The sequence below is a fragment of the Papaver somniferum genome, chromosome 6 (assembly GCF_003573695.1).
Source record: "Papaver somniferum cultivar HN1 chromosome 6, ASM357369v1, whole genome shotgun sequence".
Taxonomy (NCBI): domain Eukaryota; kingdom Viridiplantae; phylum Streptophyta; class Magnoliopsida; order Ranunculales; family Papaveraceae; genus Papaver; species Papaver somniferum.
This window is the reverse complement of record NC_039363.1, coordinates 12723854-12740511: the sequence shown is the minus strand read 5'-3', so window position 1 is coordinate 12740511 and position 16658 is coordinate 12723854. Positions and strand designations below refer to the sequence as shown.

The window sequence follows — 16658 nt, the reverse complement described above, 5'->3', positions numbered from 1 at the left end:
CACAAAATTTGTATGTCCTAAGAACTTTTGTAACGTGGTTCTTAATTTTTGTGTATATGGAGTTGATCATTGAATGACATCGTGGATTAAATTCTAGAACAAATATTTTTTTTGATAGTTTTGTTGGATTAAAAAATTGATTTGACTGACTTTGATAGTCAGGGAAACTTGGTTTTGTTACAGGGGAGTGTAGTTGAGACCTGGTTGGCCGGTCAAAACCACTATTTTTTTGATGTTGCAAACATTTCGCAACCACAGCACACTGTTGCGAACTCCTTATTTCGTAACTGTTGTTAACTGTTGCGACCTCCTAATTTTCAAGTGTTTCAAAATGTTGCGACAATTTTACGTTGCAACAGATACTAACTGTTGCGACCGAAAATTCGCAACTGCTTATGAGCCATTGCGAAATTTGCAACATCGACTTTTGTAACAGATAAAAGCTGTTGCAACCCCGCTTTGCAACTAAATCCCGCCGTTACAAATCGCTAAATGGTGTAGTGCATGATCTCATCAGATTCCTCGCAATGAAAAGGTGATTTCATTACGTGCGTCCTTCCTGGAAAGTATCGATTCCCAAATTGCATCAGAAGCTGCTAAGAGATCCGATGCTGCTTTACTCAGTCGTTCGGCACCTTCCCAGAATGAAGAAACTCGTAAAGATGTTCAGGAAAGCAGGTGTCCTTCCAATAAAAGACCCAACCTCCAATTAATCACTCGTGAGGGTGGAAAGAAAAAGCATCTGGGAAACAACTATCAACAATCTAAGCGTCCGACTCCCATTTAACATAGGACAAATGAGACTCCACAATTCCCAGATTTTTCCTTTCCAATGGAAGAGGTGATTGAACTCTTGGAGGTCTGGATACAAGATGATGTCATCAAACTACCTCTTGTCAAACGTCCTCCTATGAAACAAGAAATGGAAGATCCCAAGTACTGCCGCTTCCATAGGTTTGTCAACCATCCTACCAATGACTGCAACAAATTGAAGCACATCTTCCAGGAGAAGATCGACTCAGGGGAACTTCAACTAGGCACTGAAGGAGTGTACAAATACCATCCTCTTATTAGAAGCTGTTGCATGCTTTCTGGGACTCAAAATTGCGCAATCAACCATGGAACATGCGTGTGAAATTCTCTCTTTGTCCAAGGCATAATGTCAAGATATCTTTACCGCTCTAAATTGTGTTGTATCGGAAAAGGAACTACCTTTGATCGATGAAGCTGCCCTCGGGCCTAAATCTCTTCTGGAAGACATGATTGACATAAGTGGTTGGGGGCTCTTTATCACTGCTTATCTTAGAGATGTCGAGTTGGGAAATGGGTTGATTAACGCAGGGACTACGAAGGGAAGTCCAGAAGCGCCGTATCGTATATCCAGAGGATCAAATGCACGAGTAAGTCTTCTCGAACAACCTCTTTTCCAGTCTGTTAATACTCATCTCATCAAGAACTGGGGACTTGATCCGATCGTCAACCCGACTGTGACTAGGCGATATAAAGAGGAAGCTGGTCCATGTTAATATTTTATTAAATGTTTAGAAGAAGTCTCGATCGAGGATAAGAGATCTAGAGGTCAAGCAGCAGGATACTTACCTAGTTTCTGAACAAAAGGTGACTATTGCAAACTCCTTGGTACTAACAACTGGGAGGAGTAGCAATACACACTAGATAGCTCCCGTCAGTTCCTGAAACATTATATTCCATTTCCCTAGTATTTCCCTTGTTTTCATACAATACTTACGATTCATCCAAAATGCTTGCACGAATTTGCATTCACAGTTAAGATTTCAGTGAAACACCATTTCTTTCACAAAACAAAAACCTCTATTCTTCAAGAGCAGCCGCCTACCTGTTCAAGACCAAATAAAACCACAAAGGAATGTCTTGTCTTTCCAAAACACCTAAAGGGAAAAGTCCTGGGAAGGATATAAAGGCATTCAAGGGAAATTATTCAGCGACATTTCATCTTTTTTAGAGAAAACACTTTTTATCCCGAAGAGTAGCCTGCTTCAACTTCAACTTCTGAGACAGTTTCTAAATGCAAATTTAGGATTTTGGAAATCTCTTCACATAACCAGGAAACATTAATTCGAAGTATACGCACATGTTTTGAGGGTACTTACGATATTCAATCACTCATCCAGAAGTAGCGTGCCTGATCATACTACACATTTGGTCATAGAAATGTGTCCATACTTCTTCAATATTCGGGCGTACAATGCAGCATACTTCTTGACACGCTGAACCCCCCAATTAACACGTGATTTATATGAGGAGCATCAAATTGAGGGTCGAGGGCGCAGTCACATCCTCAACATAGTCGGTCGCCTCCATTACCTCTCGGTTTTTCCTGCAACATCATCCCGGATACATGCAACTTGTGCAAATCCAACAAGGACGTTCATCTTCTCAAAGCATTAAAACTACGAAAAAAGTTGAGAAAGATTAGTTCAAAGCTATCCAGATAATTCAGCCAGTCAAACAGAGCAAAACGTGTACATACACGTACATTCGAAGAATTGGAGATCACTATAGTTGTTCGAGCGCCACCTGCAATCCTCTCTGACAGAACCTATTTCCCCTGGGGACTGCCTCCACCTTGCCTAGAGGATACCAATCATACGACCACCGAACAACTTAGAGTCAAGGCCTCTCGCAATCGAGCATAACGGAGTTCGGAAAATTTTGAAATTTATTGGAGAGGCTGGAGACAGAAATTACACATTCCAGTGGAGATCGATGGTACAACTTCTACACCCTTTGGTACAGGAAGAAGAGTCGTCACGTGATTAAGATGAGTCCTAACAGCCGTATATGACACTTCGAAGAATTCATCATCCATATTGGGCGTGTCTTTGGAATCATTAATTCCCCTTGGCTTAGTAGCAGAAATATTCCCAGATTGCTTTGTTGCTGTTGATACTCGCTCTAACGCTGCTAACAAAGAAAGTCAATCACATCGAATTAAACGTGGATATTTCACTCACATTAAGAATACGAAGACGAGATGCACTTACCTAGCTGTTGTTTGGTGTACATGAAATGGGTGGGTCTTGATGTTCGTACAAAACAGGAAAGAGCATAAGCTCCCTTTACACCCGACGAAATTTTAAATCCAGAAAGGGTTTCTTCCTCTCGCTCATACGAACGGGATTCAGAGAATCTAGTTGAGATCCAAATACTTGACCGGACATGCCGCTTTTTTTTCCTACCATTGATGAGCAAGAGCGGTAATTTGTTGGTAGCCCTGATTAGAAACTGCTTCACCATTACGACTGCAAGGGAAGTTCAAACCAAGTGATATACCTATGGTAACATCTATCTACTTCATCTTATTGGTTTTGTTTTTTCGATTGTCACCATCTAGTGCTTACCCCGCAACAATGTCACTGTTACGTACTAAGCAGGGGACTTAATGTTGATGGTGGTTTTTAGTTTAGGGAGAAAATTATAAAAATATATCTACCTGACCCGACATCGGAAGTAATAGACCTTGATATGTCCATATTCCGCAGGGAATCTGAAGAATATATCAAAATCTGATGAGTGCCTATGCCGCTCTTCATATTGTATTGAAACTCAAGCTCCTAGATGAATTGTTCACTAGTATAGAGCCTAACGAGTATTTAAACTCCTAGTTGCATTATTCATTAATGAAATGGAGCCATTTAATAGTTTTGAGTGCCTAAGACTCTTCGCTCATATATGTATTGAGAATTTCAATATATTTATGTGTATAAAATTTACTCAGAATGGTGCATGTAGAAACAATCCCAAATATTCTATAAATTTTATCTTGCACCAGCATTATTCACTAATGCATGGCCTTCCTAATGTTTTCCTATGCTATGTTCCCCAGCGAACTCTCAGTATTGGCATGACATGGCGATTAAATGTTCGCTCGCAACAGAGTAGCATGAATCCCACGAAGTGTCAGTATTGAGACCTGCATGAAAACACTCACATAGGCTACACCACACTCTGACAAAGAGATCAGCGCATTCAGACACTTTTTAATTAAAAGTTGGCGAGATCGAACACGCTTAATTCCCTTAAGGAAAATCTAGACTGTCCATATCAGTCTCAGAAACGATCATGGCCACACAAGTTAGTCGCACGATTTAACAAGCCTAGCCAAACCTTGGCAGGAATAGGAAATCACCGCGATGACCACCGACGAGCCCACTAATGCCATGACCAGCCGAACATCACCATGCGTCTCCCAGCGCATCAAAATGCTTACCCTAAGTAGGGAAGTCGCGCTGGTTAAAGAGAAGCTCAAACGAATTTGAACTGTCCAAGACAGTCTCAAAATCATCGCGACCGTCCAACTTCGCATGCTTGCTTGGACGGGTTAGATGATCACAGGAGCAATTAAGGGAATTCTGACATGCACACCGCCGGACCCACTTTCCTCTTGCTCGAACGACTTGTACACGGTGGGGCCTTTGAGCTGTGAAACGCTCTCCCAAACCATGGCAGGCGTGATGCTTCCAAACCCTGAATTTAGTCGCGTAAATCCACTAGCATCTTAACTCGATCACAACCATCCAACTTGGCCAGTCTATTTGGATGGCTTAGATCGTGTTTCGGACCATCAGGAAGGTGCACATAAGTTCACCGTTATCCCAACATTGTCCCCACACGATCGATCTCCCCAAAAGAGGCCAACAACATGCAAAACCGTTTGGTCAAAGTCGTGCGGGCGTGGCTGTTTCAAAACCCTAATTAGGGTTTTCGGCAACACACATCTGTCGTAAATTGATCGTGACCATCGATCTTCACCAGCCTAAACGAACAGTGTAGTTATAGACTCAAGAGGTCCCAAGGATGTCAACAGTATCACCGTGGGCCCACCTTTACATGTGACCGGACGACCTATGCAGAATGGGACCCGGTGCCTCGAAACACATGCCCCAAAGGTGATAGGTCACATGGCGTTTAAACCCGAACTACCGCTTTGCGGCAATATATTTCTGTCGCAAATCGATCACGACCACTCATATTTGCCGGTCAAATTGAGTGACCTAGATCGAATCTTTGTGGGACCGACAGGTGTAGGAATGCACGTCAGTGAGCCGTCTCCACGCATGCTCGATCGGCCCACTCAAAAATAGTGCCAATGCTTGGATTCGATCAAGCCAAAAAGTGATGTTTGCACACCTGTAAAAAACTCTAAATTCCTTCAACGGCAGCAAACATGTGCCGTAAATCATCTCGTTCGTCCAACTTTGCCAGCTTGGTCGGATGGCTTGGATTAAAAATTAGGCAATCAATGAAGTTCCTCAATGATCGCCGTCTTCCACTCTGTCATAGGGAGTGATCGACCAAATGATGGCCCATCCATGTGGATTCCAAACGATTAGTCGAAGATGGTTGGACGTGCTGCCATTTTAAGACGCTTAGTTCGCGACTTACTCAATCAAGTTTTAAAACAGCGATGCTTCATGCATATCGATTTTTTTTTGAGATGCTTGATTAAAAGTGATGCATTACATGCATCGAGAATGCATCTAATAGCACCGTATGCTATTTCCTGCGACGGGTCCCACAACTTGACCCGCTCATTCGATACATCAAACATGTCACAAAATGGGGGATACTTACTGGGGTATTGGTCTGGCGGTTTACAACGTGCGGTGTGCAACGCGCCCATTACGAGAACGTGTCAGGAAAGATGGACGGTTAATGATGATGAGCGAAGTGGGCAAAGGCGTGATCATGGGACAATCATCTACATGACCCCGCTACTTCATCACTCAACTTCCTCCATTTCCTACGAGATAAGGATTGCTCTCAAATGACTTGTATAAATAGGTTTTCCAACCTATTTCCAAACAACACAGAAAAACCAAGTGTTGTCATCATCGTATCCAGAAAACACCCAGGACTGATAGCTTACATTGTGCAAGCCAGTTCATCATTCTGATACAAGTCATAACCAGCCAACACCTTCTTCACTAAGATCAACCCTTCTCCTTCACCTTGTGACCGAATTGAATCTGAAACAACCATTTCTTGGTTTAGGCCAGAGTCTTACAGATTGATTTCTCGAACCTAAAAACACTCCCGTGCAGTGCATTTGTTTAGGGTTTAGATTCGTTTCTCATCCACACACACCCAAATTTACCAAAACCAGTAAAAGCAGTTTTTACCTCAAAACACATACCAGTTTGCAAACTTTTATGTCTTTGTTATTCGATAAAAAACTTGTTTTGCCAACAACTTCTTCATCCGAACTCGGAATGACCTCATTCTTTTTGCATTAGAAGACTGAATTTGTGAGGTTAATTTCAAATATCAGATCTGTCACCTAAATTTTTTGCAACTGTTTTAATAGGTCTGAAATTACCTTGATATGCAATGAATCATCTGAAGAACAAGTAATACAAACATACAGAGGTTATGACTCTTCAACAAAAATACAATACTCTTCTGCTCAGACGCTTGAGAAATCAGATCTGATTTTAGGTCAAATATCTATTTTAATAAAGAAACAAATGAGTATTGAGATTATTATGTTTGGGGTGTTAGGATAATAAGAAGTAATTGGAGGTTGCAGTGGTGAGCTATTGAGATAAAACGGAAAGAGATGGTAAAATAGTGGTTTTATTGTTGTAGTTGAAATTATGCAGAAGAAGAAAATGAAGCAGATTTATTCGTACACAAAGTAATAACGGTGAGCTATGATTTGGATTTCCAACTTCATGACTTAATAAAAATCAGGAAAGCAGTTGAGAGTTTTAGAGGATTTGATATGATTTTAGAGTTTGAAAAGGTCTCAGGATCGAAGAAATGTCTAGGGTTTCTCCCTAGCTCTTGATTCCACGAAAGAGTTTGTAGTGAAGGGTAAAAGTGGTTTTTATTGGTTGTTTTTGAAAAAAATAACTTGTTGTTCTACTTATAGGAACAACTCAAATAAACAGATAAGGCTTAAATTTAGTGACTCAAATATGAATATAACCGTAACACTCCTAATAAAACAATTATTAAAGTAAAAGATAAAAAAAAGTAAAGATGCTTATGCTTCTAACGTACTTGTAATGAAATATATAGCTGTCAAGAATCATTTCCAAAAATATGAAGAGATTGATTTAGACTTCTTTAAAATATCATCATGATTCTCATTCCCCACCTCTTAAATTAAAATTGAGGTTCACCTTTCCTATCTCAATTAGTATTTGACAATTATTTAATTTTTAACAACTGATACATACATTGGAAACATAAGAAAGAATAATAGTAATGTGGTTTACAAACGAGTTCAGTGAATTTACGGAGAATGTGCGCCCTAGTTTATAGCAGTGCAGCAAAATACTCTCAAATAACAAATATCCTTGTATTAAATTACTGCAAGTTGGTTTCTGGAGGGGAAGTTTTCGCCTGGATCTAATTCTGAACTCTGCTTCTTTGCTTTCATGTAGTCACCGTAAAAATAAGACATGAAACCCCAGAGTGAAAGGAACACAACAATGCCTTTTTCATATTTAAAACTCTCGTGGTAGAACACAACCGCTAGAATCTCTGTAACGGGTACCATAACAGCAACGATAACACCAGCAAGCAAAGATGTCGAACAGAAGATAACTCCTACTGTTCCAATGAAGTAAATCTGCCACATAATTGCAATAGCTACTAAAACTACGTAATACTTGACCTCCCCAAACTCGTACCCTTTACCTTCTTTTGGAATTTCCTAATTCAAATTGAAATATTAACATACAAATATCTGTATTAGCAGAATGCACGACACAAGCATGCACCTTTCATGATTGGCAATTGACTTCAACCAACAAAGCTTGAACCATCTATGGTAAAACCTTAATATATTGATATTTTTTATATTAATCTATAGTCTCTATAATTTGGTAACAACTGATTGCCCCGACTTGGGTCATTAATAAATAATAATATTTTTTACAATTTAAGATACATAATTTTTCCAATCTCCTATGTGATAATGGTCATTACACTTGAAGAGGAGGATCCTCTCAAATGTTTATTATCACACTATATCACACTTTAGACTGTTTTTCGTGAATAAAAACCAAACGATAGCGGTTTAAAGCTAATATTTTGACGAAATGTTCCTCTTGCAAAGCTCTACGTTACTACCAAAAATTGAACTCATTCTAAAATATTAAATCTCACCGTCTACTGATCTTAATTTTAATGGTTAGAAATTTGTTGATTTCAACAGCTCATCTTCAAAGTAGTAAAGGTCTAAAGTGTAAGATAGTGTGAGATAGAACATGGGAAGGGATCCTTCCTCACACTTGAATATCATAGATCTAGTTTAACTAAAATTTATAATGAAGTAAAACATTTATCTATTTTATTTGAAAAGAAAATGTAATTTTTGGACCCATCTTATTACTTGCGAATGCAAAATATCTCGTCTATTCCTTAGTAATATTTATAAAAATCAAAAACATCATTTACAGGTTTGTAGATCATCCAGTAATTTAAGATACACGGAACCTGTAAAATCTTGTATATTAATAGTGGAATTAGCACATGTATCTTTATGCGAATAATAAATAATAATCTCTACATACTAATAATTTCATGCGGTTTTTCATGTATATTGTAAAATTGCACACCCTCTAAAAACCAGAATGCATGTTTTCCATCCTTTCATCGGTTGTTCATTTGACTAATTTAAGTATTTTTTATATTTTACTTTGTTAAATGGATTGGAAACTTGATAATTGATGATAGAGGGAGGAGATCCCTTCACACTTTTATATTCACAATATCTCAAACTTTGAACTATATTTTTCTTTGAAAAATTTCAATGGTGATGAATCTGAAGATAATATTTTGAGAATATGTTCCTTTTACAAGGGTTCATATACCCACGAAAAATGAGCATGTTCCGAAGTACCAAAACTCACAATCTATCAATATTAATTTCAACGATTGAGAATTCGTTGATTTTCGGCTAATTTTCAATGTAATAAATGGTACTGTTATAAATACCAAAAGATGTTTATTTTTTATTGGAACATAGATCTTTGCAATAGAAACATATCCCTAAAATATTAATTTCAAATTCTTAACGGTTTAGGTTTTATTAAAAAACTCGTCTCTTAACATGTGAAATAGAGTGAATATAGCCATATGAGTAGATCCTCTTTGGTGATAATAATGTGGTGGTCCCGAGGAGAGACGACAAAAAATTAAAGCGACCAATGAAAAGATGACGAAATAACCTTTTAATGTAGTAAAATTCAGAAGAATCTGATACCTTTAAGTCGTTGTTGACAAACATCCCAACAATGCAGAAAAGAGAAGCAACCACAGAAGACACAATCTGCATTCTATTAGTAAACTGTAAGTTAAGCTTTGCTTGGTTTTTATATACATCAATTCCACCAAGGGAAACAACAATCCACTGGTCACAGCAGCTCCAACCGTGAGAAAAAAGCCCAAGTAGTAATCTTTGTTGGACTGATTTCCAGCACCATCCGAATGAAAACCCAGAAGTACAGCTCCAACTGTTAATAACACAATTGCATTTACAGAATACCGAGTGAATTTTTGCTTGATTATAACAAATGTGAAACCAGCCGTAAAAGCCAGATGAGTCGACAAAACTAGTGTAGACGTCGACACAGGAAGAATAGAAACCCCGCGACTGTATAAATAATCATTTAACCCCATGAGGAGACCAATGGAGGCGCTAAATATAATCATAGGTGGTGTGATGCTGAAAATTTTATACCATCTTTTGTTTCTGCTAATTTCAATACCACCACCGCGAATGAAGATATATGAAAAACAGAGTGGAAGAATCAAGATTGGCCAACCTGCACTACCTAGCGCACTCGAGAGCCATATCCGTTTACCGCCACGGATAAAGTAGAGACGGAGAAGAAGCGGACCACCGGTGAGACCAGTTGCAAGCAAGATACAGTTGAACAACATAAGGTATTTTTTCTTGATAGCTTCCATCTTGTTCTAAGGAATATCAGTAATGCCTTGGCGACTCTTTAAACACACTTGAAATCTATACCAAGAAAATAAGAAAACAGAAGGAAAGGAAAACACCCACACATAAAAGACTCGCCTATCAAAGTCAAGAGATCATTAAATTGAAAGGTGAAACCTCATCCTCTACTAAAAGTTGAAAGTTATTTTTGAAGTACCAAACAGTTTATCACTCTACATGCAAATTTATGAGTGAGTTAGTTCTACACAAATTTGGAACTCCTACGTGAAGTGTGCTTTTCCCCTAGGATTTTTTTCCTGTGAAGTAGGTGTGAAGGTCCACAGTGGTTGGTCTAAAGGAGATCTCCCAGCTTCCATTTTCAATCACATGTTCCATACAGAATAGTACCTAAAAAAAGGATAAACTATGGTGAAACATTAAGACGAACCAACTGAAAGTTACTTGGGAATTGTAATGCATGTAAATTTCTTCTTGCTTTCATGACTGAGCAGTTAACCCAACATTGGTAGGTACTGTAGGTAGGTCTGCCAGTAGATAGCTGGATATTCGATATTTGTCTGAGTCCACCGAAATTTTAGAATAATTTTTTGAACATGGATACGGGATCACTACTATCCTAATTATCCGACAACATAAATATATGTTGTAACTATTATTTATAAATAACATTTACCAACTTCTATTTTTATGTGTTGATGATTTTGTTCTAGAAGAAACGAGGGAATGACAAAGTCATCAAAATTGAGTTTGCTATAATTTTGAAGCCATGAGAAAAAAATGTTTAAAGACACACAACCAAATTAGATGTTATGTCTTTCTCTTATGTAATTTCCAGGTGGTTATAGGATCATCCGGTATTCATCAATCTTAGTGGATTAATGAATCAAGCACATCAAACACCCTTATCATCATCAATGTTCTTATGGGATCGGCTGGGTCCATCAAACATACGACTGTTTTTGTGGAAAGCAATGAATGGAGGCCTTATGACCTTCGACTACGACATCTCCCCACGATGTAACTTGGATCCAAAGACTGCTGCTGACGCTATGTTCAGTGCTTTGCTATTCTAGATTCATGGCATACCATTCTAATTGTAACCGATGAATCTCAGGGTATCATATACATTCATGTACTAGCCCTTTAAGTAAATTAATGAAAGTCATGCTTCAAATAAAAAAAAAACTTAGTGGATTCGGATGCAGAAATGAATTTCTATTATCGGTCGACTGATTATTAAATAAAAAAATCTGGTAAAAATTAACAGGTGCGGATACGTGGCAACCACTGCCATCCCTAATAAAAAAGGGCAACAGATCCTAGTTAGCAATTCGGGATTCGGCAAACGTATGGAACGACAAACGTACGAGTATTATACGGTTTTGTAAAATCCAGATTCGGTCCAAAATTCGGTCAACGGGACGTGATTCGTCAGTAATTCGGAACGGCATATGTACGTGTATAATTCGATTTATAAATGTGAGTTCGGATTTGGAAATTCGGTATCTATATATAACAAATAATTTGTATTTATAAGGTCATAGACTAATTTTTATGCATATGTGTGAGTTATTTAAAGAAAAAATAAACTTAATATGATGATATTAATAATATATACAACAAAAGTTATCCAAGAGGACGTCGTATGGTGGTTTAGATGCTTGGTTAGTGAGTTTAAGATCTCTCCCACCTTCACCTTCAAATCTCTTCACTCGTTTTTATTTCATAAAAATTACAACACTTCTAATATTCGGTCGTGTATGCTCGGGAGGCAGTAAAGCCCAAAAAATGGAGTCTTTGAAAAGTAAAAGCTAAAGAATTTATGGCGAATTAAGCGGACGTATCATTCGGGATACGTAAAATTCGTGAACGATTCGCGAATAATCCGGGAATGCCACATAATACGCGACTTGGGTTCGGAATTGCAAACGTACGCGAATAAGACGGTAAAATTTATGATACGGAAAAATTCGCGAATGATTCGCGAATTTACTAACTAGGCAACAGATAGGAAAAAAATGCAACGTTCATACCCCTGGACCAATCGCCCAATTGATGCACAATTAATCCACCCTCACCCACCGGGACTCCCACTACATATATCATCAAAATCATGAAAATGAAGCCACAACTAGAGCGGTACCAAAAAGTGGAGACAAAGGAACGACCTTTTTCATTTTTTTTTTTTGAAAGATTGATTGCACATTAGAAATTACACATAAAACTAATTACAAGAAAGTACAATTTTAAAAAATGAACATGCGAATTTATCGTAACACTAAAGTGCTAGCTTTTTTTTTTGTTTTTTTCTTAAATATTTCAATTCATTCAAATCAAAATAGTGATTACATGTTCGCTTATAAAAATAACAAAAACATCATAATAAAAGATAATCAAGACCTTAATACAAATAAGGACATCAACTATACGTAGATCGCGAAGAGAAAGAGCAATAGACTGCAAAGATATCCAATTTCTTCTTATGCATAAAGGAGAGATGATGGTATATCCAGAAATGATTTCCGACCATTTAATCGGATTGTAGTCTTCTTCGATAAGAGATGCTCCTAAAACAAAGGAGTAATTTGCCCATGAATTTGTCGATCCACACAAACACAGATGCTGATTGAAAGCGACCGTTGATGTTTTTGTATCGAGATAAGCAAGCGACAAACCAATCATTAAAATTTGAAGAACTCGCCCCACATTGACGAAGAAAAATCGCCCCAAAACGCCGAAGAAATATGTCAAAAGACACCGTAAATGATACAAAAACATCTTATTCATACCTATTACCAAAAACTTTGAAAGAATAAAAAATTCTTGCTCAAAGATTTTTTTTTTCTTTCTTTTGAGAAAGGGATGAGAAAGAGAGAGAAGAGAGAAAAGAGAGTTTGAATTAGTTATTTCATTGGTGGCCCAACCTGATATGAACTCTAGGAATCCCAACAAATAACAACTCGGGGCCTGTTATGAAAAGCTTCTTTCAGGGAGAACTATGATTTTGGGCATACTGAATAAAGACAAAAAAGGATGTGAAATAAAAAAATCAGAAATCCTCTTAACCAATTTTTTTCTTAATGGCAAATCTACCCTTTACGTATTAGTGTTAGTAATCTGGATTAGTGATTAAAACTTTTGTTTAGTGATTAAGATAATTTTCAGAATTATAAAGGTTTGTTTAGATGAAAAAATTTGGGGAAAAAAAAATCAAAACTTTTATTGAGAAGGAGAGAAGGAGAAAGTGAGAAAATTTTTCTTCTTGATTCAATGGAGGATGAAGAGGGTCATTCTTCATCTAAAAAACCTAGGAAAATACATAACAACTGCAACAATGATCCAGAAATGGCTGATTTCTTAGATTGTGAGAATGATTTTACACAAACTCAAACTCAAACTCAAGATGATGATTTTTATGAGCCAAATCCATATGATGAATACATATATGAGGAACCCAATGCTTCTAACACACATGTACACTTCTATTTTATGTTTAATCTCACTTTTGTAGCTTGAAATCATCAAAAAATTGTATTTTTCATCATGGTTCGGCGAACCAGGACTATGTTCGGCTTAAAAATATAAGCCGAACCCACTAAATTAATGAACACTTCGGCTAGCTGAATTTGTTGACGTTATACGTCGAACCTTCATTTTCCAACTTCCAACCTATTTGCAAGATCCTAGTTCGGCTTATATTAAAGTCTAATAACTAGCCGAACTTATTCCTGAGAGTTAGGTTCGGTTCTCACTTTAAATATCGTATCATCCGAACTATATATTTTTCCAAGTTCGGCTCATATTCAAAAAATCACATCAGCCGAACATGATACTGATTTTCCATGAAACACTTAAATTCATACACACTTAGGGGTTAGGATTTTTATTACATATGTTTTCTATTATGCAGCCTTTTCATAGGATGAACCAAACAAAAAAAACGGAAATTACTAAAAATGTTAAGAAAGTGAAGTCTAATGATGGAGAATACCAAAGTCCATATTAAACTCATTAAAATCAATTAGATCTTATCTTCAACTTCAAGAGAATGAAAATACAAACACAACACAAAAAGAATGAGGTCATTCCGATACCGGACGAAAACGTTATGGCCAAAACAAGATCGAAAAACTTGAGTGTGCAAAGAAAAGGTTCGGCTGATAAGTCAACAACACGAGCTAGCCGAACCTAGAGCCTGCAAATCAATATTTTCGAAGTGTTTACAGAGAGAAGTTCGGCTTGAAAGTGATCTAATCGAGTCAGCTGAACCTGACAACCACCTGGGGTAAATTTCAATTCTCAGGTTCGGCTGGGAAGGTTTGCAAGGTATTAGCCGAACCTGACACTGTTCTGTGACGTATTCAATACACATTTTGGGGCTCGGATAAAAATTGACATTTACGGTTTAGCCGAACTGTTCATAGACACTTTCAGGGTGAAATTTAAAGAACAGTTCGGCTCAAAACTCAACTCGATTATCAGCCGAACACGCCACTGTAACCGTAAAAAACCCTAAGTTTTTAGCAATTTAACCCATTCAATCCATGAAAAACAACAAATAAAAGATTGGGTTTGTAGGGAATACCTTCTTATCCCCATTTCAGTATTTGGAGCTTCAAATGGTTGAATTTCCGATTCAATTTCCGGTTCAATTATAGTTTTTACACCTTCATATTCAATTGGTTCTTCTTCTTTAATTCATGGATTGAAAGAGGATTTAGAACTCCTGACGTTTGCTCTTTTCTTTGTACGATCCATTATATAGTTCAATTTAACCTATAATCAAATTTTCACGAATCGATAATTAATTACAGTGATGAAAAACAAATCTGAGAGAAAAGGAAGGTGGTTTAGCTGGAGGAAGAAGAAGATATGTTTAAGATAGTTTATTTTTTGATTTTGGGTTCAAGGGTATATAGGTAATTTAACTATCCAATAGACACCCCTTATAAGGTCACCTAGGATGGGAAAACTATTTTGTATGCCTCAAAAAGTTTTTGGTATGCCTAAAATCATAGTTCTTCGGGGATGCTAATTTTCATTAATGTGGCTAGATGGTAAAACTAGTACATACAAAATGTCCAAATTACCTCTTGATTAATATTTTGTACCATATTACTCTCCTACGACTAAGTAAACTTAAATTTATTTATTACAATTCACAAATAAAAGATAAACAAACAAAAAAAATCTACTATTTTCTTTTCAAATTGCTTAGCTTTTTTAATTTCTCCCCTCCCTCTATTTTCCTTTTTAAACCGTAATTAATCGTCGATTCTCAAAATTATTCGTCGTCGATTAAACTGTAAAATAAGGTCTTGCCGCAGAGATTATGTTTATACCATGAGTAAAAATGCCACAATATTGGACCAGATTGCCACTGGAACCACCATTTGGTCCTCATTCAAGTCTGTCGTTCAGCCAACCAACTTAGTATGCAGGATACCGAATCTTCCAGCCGATTAATGGTCAAAGTCAACCACCAGTCAACTGTCAAAGTCAAACGTCTGTCAACTGTCAAAGTCAATGGTCAAAGTCAACCACCTTTCAATGGTTAAAGTCAAACTTCGGTCAACTATCGAAGCCAAGTTGTCAGTCGTGCTTCCAGCCAGTTTCCAACCAAGTTGCCAGTCACGGTTCCAGTCAGTTTCCAATCATGTTGCCAGCAATGCCGCCAACCAGTTTTTATGCATGTTGTCAGCGGTGTTGCTAAGTACTCAGCCGCGCTGCCATCCTCCATCCATGTTGCCAGTTGTGATGTCAGCCAGCCTCCATCTAGTCCCCAGCCATATCTCGAGTCAAAGATCGATAGTCGCAGTCAACAACGAAAGTCAACCCTATCAGTCAAAGTCAAGGTCGTTGGTCAAACTCGCAATCCCTTGTCGATTTTTCCCGTTTCCACCGATCCAGCGCAAAAACTCTAGAAGAAGATTCTAGAAGTTTCTGGATGACTTGCTGACCTAGTTATTGGAGGGAAGTTCTGGAATATTCCAGATGATTTGCTGGCCAAGTTACTTCCATTTGAATTTTTTCTTGAAATTAGGGTTTAACATATATATTTAATTGTATAAATAGAGGGGAATCTCGACCATAAAGAAACAATCCCTGGTGCACGAAAATTTACCAACAAACCCTAAAAGGGATTAGAAAACCATTGTAATGCATACATCAATAAAATATCTCTCCTTACGGGGATTCGTCCGTGGATGTAGGCAAAACTTGTCGAACCACGTAAAATTCGTGTCTCTCACCTTTATGCTTGTTTCGTGTTATTAACCCTAATTTACATCATCATCACAAATCAATCGTGTTCTGTGCCTAGAAATATTTTTGGGTACAAACAGATTGTTTAGACTCAAGAACGCAAATCCGAAAGAATGATCAAATGCGTTTAATTCACCACAGTTCCAAGAAAGTACTAATGATCCATTAATTCAAGAAGTTGAAACACCTCAACAACAAGATAATCTTCCGGCGATGACTTCTATTAGATAAAAACCGAAAAACCTACAAATATTTGTTGCTTTTGAATGCTTACACAACATCACAACAACATCAACTTTTCCGTCTATTAGTTTAGTTTGATGCTTATCCGACCTTCTTTTTTACTTTTTTTTTATTTGGATAAAGGTGTAAACGGATGCATACGGGTGCAAACAGGGGATTAATATCCGTATATGAATCGAAAATTTCACAC

At 37.5% G+C, this 16658-nt stretch overlaps 1 protein-coding gene across 1 annotated transcript; it reads right to left on the bottom strand.

Annotated features, from left to right (window-relative positions):
- Positions 1 to 7259: 7259 nt before the first annotated feature.
- On the bottom strand, positions 7260 to 9447 carry LOC113285972 (purine permease 3-like). Its single transcript, XM_026534702.1, has 2 exons — positions 9257 to 9447; positions 7260 to 7702 (listed from the first exon to the last, which is right to left on the bottom strand). The coding sequence occupies exons 1-2, from the start codon at positions 9326 to 9328 to the stop codon at positions 7349 to 7351; spliced, it is 426 nt and encodes a 141-aa protein (XP_026390487.1). The 5' UTR covers positions 9329 to 9447; the 3' UTR covers positions 7260 to 7348.
- Positions 9448 to 16658: the final 7211 nt, after the last annotated feature.

Bases quoted from the DNA above. Each gene is read 5' to 3' on its own strand.
- LOC113285972 (XM_026534702.1), bottom strand. From the start codon at position 9,328: ATGCAGATTGTGTCTTCTGTGGTTGCTTCTCTTTTCTGCATTGTTGGG. The intron at 7,703-9,256 runs GTATCAGATTCT...AATTTGAATTAG, and splicing joins TTGTCAACAACGACTTAAAG to GAAATTCCAAAAGAAGGTAA.